Source organism: Tupaia chinensis, unplaced genomic scaffold (genome assembly GCF_000334495.1).
Source record: "Tupaia chinensis unplaced genomic scaffold, TupChi_1.0 Scaffold000272_1, whole genome shotgun sequence".
NCBI lineage: Eukaryota > Metazoa > Chordata > Mammalia > Scandentia > Tupaiidae > Tupaia > Tupaia belangeri.
The window spans coordinates 5,122,669-5,141,075 of NW_006159754.1; the positions used below are offsets into that span (position 1 = coordinate 5,122,669).

The 18,407-nt window shown below is 35.7% G+C and overlaps 1 protein-coding gene across 1 annotated transcript in view; it reads right to left on the reverse strand.

The window, feature by feature from the left end:
• DHX36 (DEAH-box helicase 36) overlaps positions 1–18,407 on the reverse strand; it is a 48,908-nt gene that overhangs the window by 14,782 nt on the left and 15,719 nt on the right. Inside the window, exons 6-16 of the mRNA XM_006149761.3 lie at positions 17,446–17,525; positions 16,677–16,751; positions 16,403–16,569; positions 14,429–14,510; positions 10,423–10,563; positions 10,039–10,144; positions 9,600–9,687; positions 6,090–6,145; positions 4,622–4,686; positions 3,482–3,625; positions 281–398 (exon numbers count right to left, since the gene is read on the reverse strand). Coding sequence (XP_006149823.1) covers positions 281–398; positions 3,482–3,625; positions 4,622–4,686; positions 6,090–6,145; positions 9,600–9,687; positions 10,039–10,144; positions 10,423–10,563; positions 14,429–14,510; positions 16,403–16,569; positions 16,677–16,751; positions 17,446–17,525 — 1,122 coding nt within the window. The remainder of the gene's footprint in view (positions 1–280; positions 399–3,481; positions 3,626–4,621; positions 4,687–6,089; positions 6,146–9,599; positions 9,688–10,038; positions 10,145–10,422; positions 10,564–14,428; positions 14,511–16,402; positions 16,570–16,676; positions 16,752–17,445; positions 17,526–18,407) is intronic.

Below are 18,407 nucleotides of genomic sequence, written 5' to 3' on the forward strand. Positions count from 1 at the left end.
CTTTTGCATGAGGTTAACTTAAATAATCTGCTCAATTAAAAGAATTAGATCTCAAGGGAGGAGAGATGGGATTCAAACAGGCAATGTGGCTCCACAGCAATGAGTGATTAAAAAGTGTCCAGTGTACTTTTGACGGAGGTCTAAATACATAGTTTATTAAGAACAACAACAACAAAATGCATGGTAGTAATTCTTCCTTATAGATTAAAACAGTATTTTCTTCTATAAAACATCTTGAAAATTACAACATTACCTCCTTTAATTCTCTCATCTAATTTACCTTTATTTGTAAGCAAAGTTCTTCCAAAGGAGTTCTCAAAATTTCTGGCAGTTGATAGTCATCTAGAAGACTTGCTCTGAGACCATTATACAGGTGATAGCAATGACCAGGTTGAACTCTTAGAAGAAAAAGGTTGGGGTTGGGGGGGAGAGTTATTAGTAAACTTTTCAGAACTCCAGGGAAAAGAGCAGGCAAGGAAATTGGCCAATATCTTTTTCTTACTAGCAACCACTGTAACTAGTCTGCACAATTATTATTTCCTTTTAAAGAACTATAAATTCCTGGGACTAGCTGATGGTGTAATAGTTATGTCACTGGACTCCCATAGTCAACTATGGTTCAAGGTCTGGATCTAGCACCTTCAAACTCATGCCGGGCATGTGTACATGAGTGCCCAAAATCCTGGGAGGAGATAAGAAGGGACTACAATGTGGTCATACACCCCCCCCGGGGGGGGGTGTTTTCTCATGTTGTCTCTCTGCCTTTCTCTGTTCCTCTGGTGAGCGTGCACATCCTATAGCAAACATCTCTTAAAAAAACAATTGTAAATTCCTTTTTCCCACTTGTACAGAAAAATCCAAAACCCTATTTTCTTTCTATTTTATGAAAGAAATAGAAGCCTGTCTCTTCCTCACAATACTATGCTTCTCCATTTCTGACAGATTCCAGATTACCATGTTTGGTAATAGGTACTGAAGTTAAGGCTGAGAGTTGTAATATGCCTTATGAACAAAGCATGTAACAAAGTGGGGCATTATGCTAATCTGTCTTTATTATTTAAAGAGATTTTAAGTACATTTTCAGTGAGCTCTCAGAGGGCTACTGGAAAATTATTTTTACGTATGTAATAAGTGACATGAATGATACCAATTTTGGACAATATTAGGACAGATGGGAAGAGGTGACAGTAATCATGTATTTTCAAACAGAATAAATATCCCTATAGGTTCTTGTTTTTATACAAAGAGCAAACTCTTAAAATCTTAGCTATTTCTGCTACAGAACTATACTGACCCATTATGTGAATGTGTTTCAGGGAGAAACTAAAAGGAGAATACCTCCATTAAGGACCAATTAGGGTTTACTAAAGGAACTTAGAAGGAACTGTCTATCATTTATTCATGATAGCGTGCATGAATGTGTAAAAGAAAGAAAAAAGAGAGGGAAAAACAGGCACCCTCTATAGAGCTTGGACATGCTACAATTTCCTTCCACCGGTCTTCCAGCCTGCCAGGATCCTGGGGATACATGCCAGCATGTGGCACATCTTTAGGCCAACTGAGCTGGGAACTATAACCACAGATAGCATGTGACTTCCAGATCCAGTCTCGTATACTACCAGCTGTGCCAACTGTGCCCAGTCTCAAGACTGGGCCTATTTTCCTTTTAGATTAAAACACTACTAATTCCACAGCTAACCTCCACCACAGTAGTAGGAATGAAGTATTAGTTAATACTGCCTAATACTTTATTCACCTTATAATTGCTACGTGACTCAAACTCAAGACCGATATTATTTACTATTTACATATAAAGATGTTTCAAAAACCATACACTACGGCAAGTTTTTTTTTGAGAGATTTTCGCTATAGGGCGTGTATGCTCGACAGAAAGCGAGAAATCACCCTCTGGGGGGATGATCACGCCGCAATCCCTTCTCCTCGATTCTCCTCTCGGGATCTTGGGCACACACGCACACGCGCCCAGTGTGAGTTTTAAGCCACCGGGTCCGGGACACGAGCCGCGGTCGACTACGTGGGAGTCCAGTGACTTAGCCATTATGCTAACTGCTGGTTCCCTGTATTTTTTGAATCAGTATCCAGTAGTCGTGAGTCTGGGGAAAATCCTAGTCTTACTGGTCTCCTATCAAGTTGTCCCCTGACAACCAACTAGGAGAGTACATCAAATCCTGACTTGGGTTCAACGAACTGCACAGTGTGATAAACTGCCTGGATATCAAGTTATATTGGGATAACCTGAGAAGGTTACATGCAGCAAGTAAGTCACCGTTTTACAAATTTAGTACAAGCTAACAAAAAATAAGTTGATAAAATTGTCAATCAAGTTTCAGCTACTTTTCTTACTTAAGTAAGTCCGTATTTGAAGATTAAAATCTTCACTTTCTATCTTTAAGAGTCAAAAGAAAAACTTTCTTCTATAACTCTGGACATGATTCTATTGTTTCCTAATAGTGTACAAATACCATAAGTATGAATTAAAATGAAGCGACAAGTGCTGTAAAAGTTTGAGACAAATATTTTCTTCTTTTTTATGTTTTACAACTAAAGTATGAATTTATTTTGGTACAAAAACTTCTTGAAATTCATACACAGTTTTCCCATTATTCTTTTATCATGAAGACAGATATTTTAATTTCTTATACCACCACCACATCAATGGGGAAAATGTACTTTCTGTGCTTTCAGTGGTAACAGTGAAAACGGTGCTCGGAGTACAGTAATTAGGGGCCCAGACTGTAGAATCAGAATGCTAGGCTCAAATCTTGGCTATGCTACTTATAAAGCTGTGTGACTTTAGACAAGTTATTTCAATTTTTGTATTTGATCTTCTTTACTCTTAAAATGGAGCTAATAACAAACCTCATAGCATTATGGTGAGGATTAAGCAAATTAATTCAAATCAAGTGCTTATGAAAGGACTTGACACTCAAATGGTATTAGTTATAATTAACTAATACATGTTTTTTTAAAAATATATTTAATTTTATTTATTATTTTTTAAATTTGCTATAGGGCACATGTGCACACCAGGGAGATACAGAGAGAGAGTGTGAGAGTGAGAAAGGAAGCTGTTAGGTCAGGGACCTGGTTGGCCATGTGGTGTTTTAGCACCTTAGCCACCACGCTACCTGCTGGCCCCACTAATGTATGTTTTTAAAAGAAAAAAACAAGTAAAATTTTAAGTAACGTAACTAATGAGAATATAGAACATTAATTTTAATGAACCAGACTAATCTGAGGGAAAAAAATTCATAAAACAGAAAGTTAAGTTCTTTTAGTTAAGATACTTTTCCAAATAAATTATAATTAGAACTACTTTCCATTAAAAAATATACTAATAAATTCAAAACAAAATGAAAGGTAATGCTAATAAAAATAATTTATTTAAATGTAGGCAACACATTTTGCTTCATGACTTTTTTGTGTGTTCTAAAGACTTCGGACAAAGTTTCCATCTTACCTTCCTGCTCGACCTTTCCTCTGTTTGGCATTAGCTTTACTAACCCACTCAGCAGACATTGTACTGATGTTGTTCTGAGTGTCAAAGTGTGTCTCTTTAATTTTTCCTCCATCTATCACAAAAACGACATCATCTATGGTAATGCTGTTTGAAAAAACAGATATGTAAAATATTAAAAACACATCAAAAGTACTATTAACCTATAATAAGCCTATATAGGAGAGGATTTTAGATTATTTTTATTAGTTCAGAATGTTTGCTCTCTTCCGTATTTATCAAGGTTACAGAGATCAAGCACCTAATAGCAGGCAGCATCAGTAGCTGTAATTGCAGAAAGATGCTAATTTTGCAGATCAGATGTTAAATTCTTTTTCTGGGGAGCCTGCAAGTGGTGTAGTGGTTAAGGCACCAGTCTCCCACATGGCTAAATACAGTTTGAGTCCCAGATCTGGAGGATTGAAAGTCATGCCAGGCACATGTGCGTGCATGCCCAAAATTCCAAGAGAAGAATGGGGAGGGGAGAATCCCTGGGGGGAGGGATATTTCTTCCTTTGTCTTTCTCTCTTTCTCCGGTGAGCACATGCACTCTATAGGAAAAATCTCTCTTAATTTTAAGATTTTTGCCATAGCGTATGTGTGGTTGCCAGAGAGAGACAGGGAGAGAGAAAGTGAGAAATCACCTACCAGGGGAGAAAAGCCAGGCCAGAATCCCTTCTCCTTCATTCTCCTGAGATTTTGGACATGAACACGCACGTACCTGGCTTGATTTTTCAAGATACCAGGTCCGGGACTTGAACCCTTGTAATCCATGTGGGAGTCCAGTGCCTTACCGACTACGCAACTTGCTGGCCCCAGATATTAAATTATTTGTCCATAGCCAACCTTCATAGCTTTCCTGATGTCTTTTTATACCCAGTTCTGTGGGCCATGGTTTAATAACAGCTTCCATTAAAAAAATGCTTCAGTAACTAAATGGTATTACTAGTATCTCGAAGGAATATAAGGAATATAAGAAATTTTAAATAGTTTTATCTTTAACAAATTTTGAAAAAAATCTTGTAGAGAAAGAAGATTAAGGTTTAATTTACGGTGCTTAAAATTATATAATCACTAGCAGTAAATATTTGGAACTATTTTTACCTAGTCTCTGCAATGTTGGTAGCAATTACTATTTTCCGAACACCAGGAGGAGTTCTTTTAAATACCTGTAAAAATAAGATATTTAAAAATAAATACATTGAAGTCACAAAAGTACAAATTTTTTGATACATTATTTTTGTAGTAAGAGGAATTACTTCAGACATTATTTATTTTTATCATTCTGTGTTCATTCATTGACAAATCCATCTAATATTTATAGACATATCTAAAAAGTGTACATCATTTCAAATACCACAAAGTTCTCTCGGTGAAAGAAAGTAAATCCCCCATAGATACCACATCCTTATCACAAACAAAAGGCTTTAAGTAAAATGATATTTAAGTTTATAGCTTGTCATTCAAAAACAGCTAGAAGGTGTAAGGGAGAGAAGTTTACTTTAGAGATAAAAATTATGAGGCCAAACCTACACCAACCAACAGGGCAGATGCCTAGCCCATCAAAATGGATGTAAGAATAGATGTATTAATAAGACAGTGTGAGATCAGCTGGAGTTAAAAAAATATATAAATAATAATAATCCTGTTCAAATGCTGACTCTTACAAATAAAGCCCACCCTTGACAATACCACTGAAGTAGGAAGAAAACAAGTAGTTCTAAGTACCACTGACTATAATGCAAAAACAAAAAACATAACCTAAACTCCCATTTATAAAACTGGTAATCAAAAGGAATAGATAATATACTAGGTTAGGGTGACAAAGATGAAATATCTCCACATTAGACACTCTGCTGTCCAATCTCAGGAATCTTCACCCTCCTTCCCTTCCCTCGGTATATACTCTGGATTCAGCTGGCTGAAGTCTCACTATCAATAGGAACAAAAGTACTAGCAAAAAGAGATACTAGAAGTGTCTTCATAAAAAATGTCTTGAATTTTCTTATACAAAAGGAGTATAGATACTAAATGGAAGGAAATAATAGAGCTTCTCATCCATTTCATTTGATCAAGGTCTGCCAACACTATAATCAGCAAATTACTTTGCCTCTGAAGATAAAGTGTTCATCCTACAGAGCAGAAACATTCATACTATATTACTAAAGAAATGGAAAATTTCACACCTGTGAATATACTAATTCTACTAAACCAAATGTCAAACATCAAGCCGCAGAATGTCACAGAAAAATAATGTCTAGGTTGAGTCACATGTAGTGGTACACAGATACCTTCTTCTTTCATTCAGGATATCCAGACAAGTTATTGGTGAAACCAACTCTTAAAATTTTTCCCTAAAGTTGACAAAGCTAATTTGATTTGTAGAGTACCCTCTGTTATTCAAGATTTTTTGCGATTATTCCTTAAAGACACATTTGCAAAGAAAGCAGTTTTATATAAATTACTATTTTAAAATGCTCTTTTAAAAAAATAAAAGAAAATAAAATGCACAATAAGAAGTCCTTAAAGTCTGCATCAGGTTGAAAGAGAATGGACAAATTTAGCAACATACCTGTGTCTGGTTAACTGTCGGCATCAGTGAATGTAAAGGTATTATAAGAAATTTATCTGAAAATTAAAAAGAAATTTAATTTAAATTTAAGAAATTTACAAAAAAGATCCACCAAACTTATATAAAGAATAATAAATTCAGATTCTGAGTCACATAATTCTTTATTTACATTTCTTTATACAATGAGACCAAGCTAGTTTTTATATATTCTTGTTTTCTGAGTGCTCCGATAAGTCCCATTTCATATTTTATTTTGAGTTATTTCATATTAATAGGCATTTCCCCAAATTCTTAAAAAAAAAAAGCCCCCAAATTGGGAGAAATTATTTAAAGCATACCAACAAAAGGTCATTAATTTCATTTCCACCACTTAAGTAGAAAACTAGAAACTTTGGTGATATGAATCTAAGTTGGCAGATTTTGGTTGATCTTCACTACTTGAAACATTCAGAGAATACCGGAACTTTTAAAGCAAATTACTTATTAAATACCATGTCCTAATTAGAAAATAATATAACCCTCATTAAATATAATTCATTCTAAAAGTAACGTACATTTGTAAACATAATTTGTTACAAATATTAAGTTACATATTCTATACCTTTTTAAGTTTCAAAATGAAATAGCTTAAGCCCATTCATAATTATTATCAAGAGACGACATTCAGTATAGTACAGTGATGGGAGAGATGGAGTGTTAAGGAAGCAAGGTTTAACTAAGGTTACAAAAATCCAACCTGAGCCAAATCTCCAACAGTGTTCAGATGACTCAAATAGCTATATTCCCCCCCACTAAAACAACCTGCTGCTATCCAAGAAAATATAATGCTTTTCATTAACTACAATTCGAGCCTAAACTTAAACGCTTATTAAAAAAAAATTTAAAAAGCTGTAAAAGCTATTAAGCAATTTATGATGCTAAAAAACAATGCTCTGAATTTAACTGTCTCTATAATGCAATATCAAATATATCATCTATATAATATTCCAAAAATATTTAACTCAAACTGAATCAGACCTTCTGGTATACCTTGTAGGTTACAGAAAATATATTAAGAAGTGATCAAATGAAATGATACCATAAAATGTCAGACAAGTCCAGAATGTTGGACTTATTACATAAAGAAAATGGATGGGACTGATGTTCTAGAACTAGATGAAAAGGTTATCTAGTTTGAAATTACGTATAGTTTGAACAAGCTAGTAAGAAAAGACATTTTTAGAAAAAAAATCTGATTATAGACTGGATTATTAGGTGTTACTAAGGACTAGATATGATAATGGCATTATCATTATATAGGAAACAGTCTATTTGTAGAGATGCATGCTTATATATTTAGGGATAAAATGGATAGCGCAATTTATTTTAAAAAGGAAAACAACTAGGGCTGGCCTTATGGCCTACTGGTTAAGGGAGCTGGACCCCACATGGCTGACCGTGCACTTCAAATCCAGGCACTGGAGGCTTGAAAAACATACCAGGTGCATGTCTGCATGCCCCAAATCTTGACAAGATGAAGAAAGAGAGAAGGGATTTGCAGTGTGACCCATTATGGGCCGCTTTTTCCCTCTCCCTCTCTGGCAAGCACATTCGCCCTCTGGTAAAACATGAAAGAATAAGAAAAAAACTAGACCACAAAAATAAGTGTTACATTGAATTTATGGGTATACAGTATTCATTATGATTTTCTAATTCTGTGTATTTTTAAAAGGTTTCATTACAAAAAGTTTAAAAAATTAGTAGCCAAGAAAAAGAAAAGAACAATTTATGGAAGACAACTGGGGGGGGGGAGAATTTATATCAGTGATAATATACAATTAAGAAAGTTAATGGGAACAAAGTCCATGCTCTCACGAGAAGAAAAAAGCTGATAATCAAGAGTCAAGAACTTTCAGCCAGTACAGAGTTAGGCCAGTTTTCTCCTCTGCTACTGTGGCTAGTTAAATAACTGATTAAGGTTATTTTTTTCAATGTAATTTACTTGAGAAAAAACATTTTTGTTAAATTTTGGAAATATTTCCTTTTAAAGGAACTGAGCTGGTGGTGGAAGTATAAATCATATAAATCAATGCTTCTTTCTTAGAGAATAATCAATTCAAATTGGAAAGTAAATGAAGTCAGTAACAATAATCTGTAAAACATATCCTTTTTCCACTCCCCATCACATACATCAAATGTAGTGATATTAATTTTGGTATGCATTTTATTGATAAATATATACACACACATAATTTTACACCTTAGATATTGATCACACAATAATGTTTATGATGGGAAGAGGTCAAAGTTATAAATTCTGGTTGTTTAAGAAAAATTCAGCTATACAGTTTAATCACCTCTATACTTTTGCAAAAGAGGAACATCACTGACAAAGAAAGAGCAGTATTTCTTTATAGAGAAAACATGGTAATTACACCAAAAAAGGGGGGAATTAAAGAATCACAATAACCTGAGGATTTTATAAAAATTTTCCTTATGTCCAGTCACATTCTTAGATTTGGACTAAGGATGGGGTCTAATCATCTGAATTTTATCTCATTATATATTTTAGAGTTGCCAGAGGGCACGTGCACTCACCAGAGAGAGAAATAGAGAAAGTGAGAAGGCAGTCCACACTGGGGCATGGTCATGCTGCAATTACGTCTCCCTCTTTTTTTGTGTGTGATTTCAGGGCATGCATGCACATGTGCCCAGGACGGGGACTCAAATGGCTTGGTCAACCATGTATGATCCACCTGCCCTAACTGCCATGTCATGCACTGGGCCTATGTATCTGAACTTTATTATTATTATTATTATTATTAATTTAGAGAAAGATTTTTGCTGTGGGGTGTGTCAATAGCCAGAGAGACAAACAGAGACAGAAAAGTGAGAAATCATCCCTCTGGTGGGTTACCCACACTGCAATTCCTTCTCCTCCACCCTCCTCTTGGGATCTCGGGCACGTATGCACACACACCTGGCCTGAGTTTTAAGCTGCCAGGTCTGGGATTTCAACTCTTGTCAACTATGTGGGAGTCCAGCGACATAACCATTACACCATCTGCTGGTCCCTGCATCTGAATTTTAAAGAATCTCTACAGTGACTCTGTTTTGTCATCAGAGGTTAGGAACACTGGGTATAAATTCAGCCTTGTTTTCTGCCATGGTGATTAAACAAAAAACCTCAACTGTCAACACTTTAAAGACTCAATTTTATTGGACAAACTTAAGAAAAGAGGTAAAAGAGACTCTTCATAATACTAAATAAAAGACTTCACTACATACCCACCACCTTCATATGGGACCCAGAATCTAAAAAAAACAAAAATAAACAAACAAACAAAAAAAACCACCCCTGACTTTTGGGAAAAAACCCAACCTTGGCTTAGATCACCAAATTCTTACATGAAGGCCTCAGAAGCAACACTTCTTCAAAGGAAAACAAAAACAAAAAAAATCAAACAAATCTTGCTACATATAATTCAAATATCCCCCTTGGAATTGCAATAAGTAACATTTATATGATACCTGACTTAAACATCACTTGTGACATCAAGAGATCATGTAAAGTGCTGATATTGTCCCAGCCTGGCAGAAAGACCAGTATTGCACCATCCTACATAGAGGGGAAATAACCATCACTGAAGAGCACATCAACAAACATACTAAGAGCAAAATTCTGTGCACTTGTAATTCTTCATTAAGATTAAACTAACTGGGGGGGGGGGTAATTTTAGCTAATAACTAAAGACACTTTTTAAAAATAAAGATTTATAATCCAGATATTTCATTTGCTTAGTTTTTTCTTCTAATAGGTCAAAGGCCTAAATGTTTTATTTCTAGTGTCAAAAGCAATTTCTTCCACGGTCTATGTTTCAAAAGCATTTAAGAAAATTATTTTTTGTGACTGTAACACATTAATAACATTAAATATGCCACTTGAAGAATAAAAATAAACAGAACTAACCTCTTCTTCTAAAACAATGTGTCGTATAAGGGCAGCAATCAAATTCAGATCAACTTTATCATCATCTACCATTTCCATAAGAACATCTACAGTACTTGCAGAATATCTATCAAAGTTAAAGAGAAAGTCATAAATACTTGATGAAGTTTCCCATGATTTAACTTATAAAAGCTTAAATTCAACTCAATCTGCAAATGGAGGATCATAACCTCTGAACAGGAGAGAATTACTGGGATAATAGTGTTTAAAGTCAAACCAGCATAACAATTAAATGGAATATGAAATTCATAATGCTCTCCTTTAAGTATATACCTATTCAAAGAGAACTCCAGTTTTTTGTAATAGTCTTTTAGCCACTGTGTTCTCATTCTCAAAAATACTTACTTTCTTCGCAGTTCTCTTACATAATCTGGCCAGCGTTCTTTATAGATTGCTTCTTTTTCTTCTTTTTCTTGCCTATTTACATGCCCTTGCATGAAACCCCTCTTGAACTGGGATCTGCGTTCTTTTTGTTCTGGAACATATCTAAAATAAAAATATTCTTAAATGTCTTCGCTTTTTTGAAATTCTGCTTTTACTAGTATCTGTGGCTTTTTAAATTTACAATCTAAAAAAGAATTCTAAAGAATGGTTTCATTCTATGTTCTAGTCAAAATGCCTATTAATATATAAAACCTGACATTTTAGATAAAAATCATTCTTTTTTATAGAAGTATATAAACCTCTACACCACCTTTAAGAGTCTACTAGAGTAACTTTTACCTTAATTTTGTTACTTCAAAACCAAAAGTTAACATTAATATAAATCCAACTTAACAGTTAATGACTGCCTACTCTTGTAGAAAGTTTGTTTTGGGACCAGCAGTTAGCGTAAGGGGTATGTTGCTGGACTCCCACGTAGTCGACCGCAGTTCGCGTCCTGGACCTGGTGGCTTAAAACTCACGCCGGGCGCGTGTGCGTGCGTGCCCAAGATCCCGAGAGGAGAACGGAGGAGAAGAGATTGAGGCGTGGCCATCCCCCACGGGGGGTGATTTCTCGCTTTTTGTCTCTCTGTCTCTCTCTTTCTGTCTGGCAAGCACACACGCCCTATAGCAAAAACCTCTCCAAAAAAAAAAGAAAGTTTCAGATTTTTAAAATAAGATTTCCAATTCTGACTGTACATAAGAACATCTTGTAAAATACATTTTCCTTAATCCTATCTATCCCTTGTTATATCAGTAGATCTGGGGTCTGCTAATCTATGAATTTTAATTAGAGCCCCCAGGAGATTCAGAGTGTACCCATAGATTCAAACTAGACTTAACTCTCTCAGTTGCACAGTTAGTTGGCAAGAGCTTGAGAATCAGCAGTCATGCTCTTATGTGTCAGTCCCTTGCTATACTGATTCTACCATGCTGTGGTGACAGCTGTGGTGACTGCTGGAAACACAAAGGGCTCATTTCCCTAAGAGTTCTACCACTGTAGGTTCAGGGGACACGAGACAAAATAAAAGAACCTACACTTTAACTCCAAAGCCTCCCAGAGTTTGCCTGGAGAGGAGCATCTAGATGAAATGAGGTGAAGGGAGGAGCATGGGCTTTGCAGTTGGACAGAGTTGATGTCCTTACTGCCATTCGACTAGATGTATAAACCTGGACAAGGTAATTAAACTTTGGCCTGTATTCTTCATTGAGAGATCTGAAATCTTACAACAGTACCAGCACTATGATTTTAAAAACTGTGATAAAGTAAAAGCAAGTGCCTGATATACAGCAGACACTCAGAAAGTGTTAATTTCCTTCCTTATTCGGTACCTGTGCCCCGGATTCCCCTAAGTCTCTGATATATGTAGTGGGAAGAACTTGAAGTAGGGCAACCTCAGACCAAGATTGGTCCTCATCAGTGGGATGGACCAGAGTCAACTCCTTTCCTAGCAACTCAACTCCCACACTTCAGGACCCAATCACAACCTTCCAAATCACCTTGGCCTACTCTTGAAAGGGCCACTGTACTTCTCCCCTCTACTTCCTATGTGCAGCAGCTCTTTTTTCTGATGAAGATAACTAGGGGCTCCTAATAAAAATCTAACCAAACAACATGCTCCTTCAACTCTCTCTTAGAGCTGGTCAGGGGATGGCAAGTACACAGAATACCATCTTTTGGTTTTGAGAAAACCCTTAGTTCTTTGTACATTCTTTGCCTTCTGGGAAGCTTAAGAAAGCAATTCATCATCCTGTTTAGATTAATGATCTTCGAAACTTTATCATTTTGTCATGCTGTGCCTATTATTCTCTTAAAAACCAACTGCTAAATATACACGCTAAGAAGTGAAACACATGGTAGAAAGTAGAATTGAGAGGAAGTGCATACAGTTGATGACTACTGTTCAGATAACCAGGGCAATCTCCCTCTCTCTCACATTCAGTTTTTCTTCCACCTTCTCTGACACATACATCTCCCTCCTTCCTTCTTTGACCTCTGTGGTTTTCCTGATATCCCCAGACTATCCCTGATATACTCTTTACTTTCTGCAGACTTCATATAATAGCTTATATGTCTCCTCATCTAGACATAAGTTCTGAGAGCTTACACCATGCTTTTCCTTGTTTTATGCTTAGACCATAGTGCAGTGCAAGACATGGAGTAAAGCTAATAAATATTATTAAATAAAAGACCAGTCGAAACTCAGCTGACTTTGACCCCATGCAAAATAGACTACAGGATCTTTGCTCTCACCTTTCTACTACCAGTCCCTGGTGTGTCGTTTAACACATGAGCTGTAGAGTTGTAAAAAAACCTCATCATGAGTGTTTCTACATCTATCTATTTATATATTTAGATGTTTACTCTAGGCCAGGAATGATGCTATGCACTAGTTACTAAGATGAGGAAGAGGAAATCCACAACCCTGAGAAATATAGAATCAACTGCAAGAGGCAAATGTAAATATATATGCCAAGGGAATAACTGTTATAAGAGAATAAGATAAATTCCTATAGCAGTCGAGATGAGAAAGCAGCTCAGTCTGTGGTAGGTACTAAAAGACTTCACAGGCAATAAAGCAGGGAATTTTCTCTCTTAACCAATAGTTAACAGATGAAATGACAGAGACAAAGGCAAATGAAGTCCAAAAGCCAAGAAACAGCATGTAACAAATCACGAAGTCATGAATGAAAAGGCCATACGCTGGCCTATTATGGAATGGTGCATTTAGCATGAGCACACAATTAGGAGATGAGGCTAGAAGAGGATGAGGCCAGATTGTAAAGGGCCTTGGGGTCATTAGATAAGGAATCTGAACCTGACCCTATGGGATTGTGTTTGCTCATCTTTTTCTCATCAAGAAATATAAATATAATTTTGAAAGGTTGGTAGCAGCCAAATCACAGTGACCAAAGCATTAAGGGGATTAATAACTGGGGCACAGCTGCTCAGGTGCTCTGCTATAGGCTATGGCAAACCAATAAAGCTTAACAGTTTTTAATTTTAGAGACAACTCATATAGTAGAAGCCTTGCCTGGCAGAAAGCTCACATGATCAGATCTATTTTCGGGAAAATACATGGCAACAGTAGCAAGAATGAAACCACAGTACAAACAGAGGAACTATCATACTAGTACCGCAAATTTAAAATAAATAAATAAAAATGACAAAGTAAGTTCAAGGAGAAAGTTCTGAATTTGTATGTGTTGGGGGGGAAAGAATAAAATGATGTGGAATAAACTGGTTACTCAGCATAGAAAGCAGTTAGCATAACTGCCTGATAAATATTAGTTTGTATGACTTAGTGTAGAAAATGGGGTGGAGGATAATATCATTAACTATTATAAGTATACAGAGTAAGACAGATCGCTTTATTTATTTATTTATTTTTGGTGGAGCGAGTTAAGATCTAATATGAGATAATGATTTGGGCTTGAAAATGTTACATTCAATGTATCTGTGATACTGGGAAGCTGCCCAATAAAAAACAAGGTTTAGAAACAGTTTCAGTTCTAGAAAAAGAGAACTACATTTAGAAGGTAGGACTGTACAATGAAAACATGAAAGACTGAGAATCTGAAGGGAGGAATCCTGTTTAAAGAGCAGACAATAGAAGACAACAGAGAAAAAAAGATTCAAGCACTAAGGACAGAGGTTCGCAAACTTTGCAACCCAGGAATAAAAACTGATGTCTGGCCACCAATCCAAGACACTGTAATGTAATTAAGGTGTGGATTATGAATGAGCAATATGGAGTTTAAAAAGCTCCAGGCAATTCTAATGTTCAAGCAAGGTTGTGAATTCCTGATGATGGCAACATGTTTTAGAAGGACATGGTCAATGATGAGTTTCTGAGACCAATTCGAATATGAAATGAGAAAAGTGACATATTAGTGCTTTTTAATTTATTTTTTAAAGTTTACTTACCTTATTTTTTCAATTATATCTTCCAAGAGATATTCCACAACCGGAAAAGTAAAGCCAGGTATATGTATCATTGGACAGTTACCTATCATAGCAGACAAAACATAAATATAAATGGACTCAAATGCTAAAAAACATAAAACAAAACCCAAACAACATACTATAATAAGACAGTGACTTATTCTTTTATTTTAGGCTTTTACCAGAGAGTACATGTACTTGTGGCAGAGAGACAGAGAGAAACAGAGACAGGGAAAGTAAGAAATCACCCATATGGGGGATTGGCCATGCTGCAATTCCTTTTCCTCCAATCTCCCCTCAGGATTTTGGGCATACACACCCAGCATAATTTCTAAAAAAATTTTTTTAAGAATTATTTATTTTAATTTCTTTACTATTATCATTTTAAAAATTTGCTATAGGGTACATGTGGTTAATAAAGAGAGAAACAGAGTGAGGAAGCAAGCTGTCAGGTCTGGGACTTGAACTGTGGTCAGCCAGGTGGGAGTCCAGTGCCTCAACCACCACGCCACTAGTTGATCCATTACTTATTCTTAATTTTAGGAAATGAACCTGTGGCTCTATAATTCTACCATCTTTCCATACTTAATTTAATAAAAAAAGAACAGTACAGTCTTCATTCAATATTTTATTTTATTTTAAATAAGCTATACACACAAATGATAGTTCTACAATATAACACAGAATATTACATAGATGATTTTAAATTGCACTTGAAATCTGTCTATTTTCTATTCATCATTAGCTAAGATGGTGCCACATCAAGAACACAAGTTTTAATGAAATCTACATATGCATTACTTCTCATGGCAGCCAGAATTAAGATGTAAAAAAGTAGTCAAAGTAAGATCCAAGTAATATTAATTTATGACTTAGTAATTAAGAATCACTAATTAAAAATAAAGTCTCAGTACTTTTATCCAAATGTTGTTTATATTTCACAACAAGCATATATATAGTATATACTATAGTCAAAGGCCAATACTACATGAGAGGTAAATTATCTGAGCTGGAATCACTGCTCTGCCTCTGATCTGCATACATTTGAAGATGTGTGCCTGAAATTCCCGAGAGGAATATGGAGGAGAAGAGACTGCAGCATGGCCATGGCCCTCAGGGGTACACGTGCTCCCATTCTCTCTCTCTATAAGTGCATGGGCCTTATAGAAAACTTAAAAAGTAACAATAATATTTTTTTTAATGGGGATAATATAGTACCAACCTCACAAGCTATTATGGGAATTAATAAGAATAGTGCCAGATATACTACCCAGCACACTGAAGGTGTTCCATAAGTCGTTACCAGTATTTAATGATTAGTGGTCACTAGCCAATTGCCACCATACCCTGGGTTAATACATAAAAGTCACAGAAGAATCACAAAAATATGTTTATAAAAGTATTCAACTCTAGGGACCAGCAGTTAGTGTAATGGCTATGTCACTGGACTCCCATGTTGTCGACCTCGGTTTGAGTCCTGGACCCGAAGGTTTAAACTCACACCGGAGCGTGTGCGTGCATGGCCAAGACCCCGAGAGGAGAATGGAGGAGAGAAGGGATTGTGGCATAGCCACCCTCCGGGGGGCAATTACTAGCTTTCTGCCTCTCTGTCTCTGTCTTTCTGGCAAGTGCACGCACTCTATAGCAAAAATCTCTCCAAAAAAAAAATAGTATTCAACTCTGTAATCTGACTTCAGTAACTGCACTTTAATCGTCTGGTGAAAGCACCAAGAAGCTACATGTTTTTGCTATGAAAGCAGGGATGATGCTACCATTCAAAAACAGGCCTGATCTTCTAAGCCATGGCACTACAAAGATGTATCCTAATAAATAAAATAAAATAAATTGCAAAATTTATTTTGACTACTCTATAACTAGGACTATGTTACCTAAAACATTAAACTCAGTGGTTTTCTGGTACCTTTTCTAATGTCATAAACCACAAATTTTACTCACCAAAATATTCTGAAAATTTCTCAGCATTCAGTGTTGCACTCATCAATATTACTTTGAGGTCAGATCTAAAATTGAGAAGATCTTTGATAACAGTCATTAAAACGTCTGACTGCAGATTTCTTTCATGGATTTCATCAAGCACAATATGACTAACACTGGACAAATGCCTAAAGCAGAAGTATAAGGTATGTAATTCAGTATAAAATTTTAAAACAACCATTATCTTTCTGCAACATCTAGTATAATTAGTAATTATATTTTTCAACATACTCACGGGTCTGACTGGAGCCACTGAAGGATGATTCCCGTTGTACAGTATAAAATAGAACCCTGTTTCCTTGGCAACCGACTATGGATGAAAAGACATGAGTTAATACTGGTTTTGTTTTTTTGGGTTTTTCCCCCCTAATAATTTACTAAGTGCCATAAAAGTTTAAAAGAAAAGCTTTTATTTTGGAAATGCTTTTAGTTTTAATGAAACTCTTCATACTTAATTTTTTTCATTATAAGAACTCCTAACACAATAAAGTAATGGGCAATACTATAGTCAAGTTCATCATGCATTATCTTCATTGCCATGATACAATGTTAATGATTTCATTTTAAAGTTAAACCATAACAATTCAAAGAATGACTGAACCATTTATGAGGTCTAAATTTCTGATTCTGAGCTCCAGAAAAAATAAAGACATACGGTAGTAGGATAGGGAGTTTAAGAAATGAAAATCATTAAAGTCGTTCAGCAGATGGGTAGGTGGTACCAAAGGTAGGGGACACCAACTCCTTTATTAACGTATATCCCAAAAAAGTTGTTTTTCTAACTATTCTACAATGTAAAAACACATTCTAAAAATGCAAACCAGATCTAATTTGAGTGAAAAGATGAGTTTGTGGGGGCAGGTCACCTATGCTGTAGTTGCTTTAAATGTTAATTTTAAGAACAATAACTAGCGTAAAAACAGGGATTTAAGAAACTTTTCTTTTACATCTCCAGCTTTGAAGTTTCAAAAAAATCCATCTGTATAAAAGTAAACATTCTTTACCTCTGGAGACGAATTTGGTATCCGGTACTGTTACCATTCCCACAAGATTCTGCCCTTTCTGCGGCCACTCTCTCTGCAACCTTTAATTCAAATAAAATACAAAGAAAATAAAATTCTCGTTAGGATAAATATTTTGAATATTCATGAAATTTATGAAGAATTGTTTTTGAGACTCTTTAGGTGAGTTAAAAAATAAAGGCATCTATTAAAATTTGAATTATCTAAAACTCTGTGTGCCATTTTTAGAGCTATATACTATTTCTTATATTTAACTTTTCATTTCCTCTTACACAGTCCTTTCAGGCTAAATTCTCTCTCATCACTATTCTCAAAGTGCCTTTCTATAGTATGATCTCATTCATTTCTACCTTTCTTTTGCCTTTTCTAAAAGAGTTAAAAATCATGGTCTAAACCTGTAAAACTTGTGTGGAACTTGAAGGTCTAAGTGTATGATACCTTTTTTCTTGTTTTTGTTTGTTTGTTTATGATAGAAACTGGTGTTTGTTGAATTCCTAGTTGACTTGTGATTTGCAAGTTATGGCTGCTAAAAATAAGCTCCAAAGAAATGAAATATTAATGTTTTGTAACACTTATTTGTACAACTTAAAGTAATCAATATTTAGTTCTTTTGTGACAGGAGATAATGAAACTAGAAACAGAAAAATATGATTAATTTCTAAGAAATAATAATTCAGGGACCAGCAGTTAGCGTAATGGCTATGTCACTGGACTCCCACGTAGTCGACCACGATTCGAGTTCTGGACCCGGCGGCTTAAAACTCACGCCGGGCGCGTGTGCGTGCATGCCCAAGATCCCAAGAGGAGAATGGAAGAGAAGGGATTGCGGCGTGGCCATCCCCCATGGTGGGTGATTTCTCATTTTCCCTCTCACTGTCTCTGTCTCTCCAGTGAACACAGGTATCCTATGGCAAACCCTTAAAAAAAAAAAAAAAAGGGAAGCG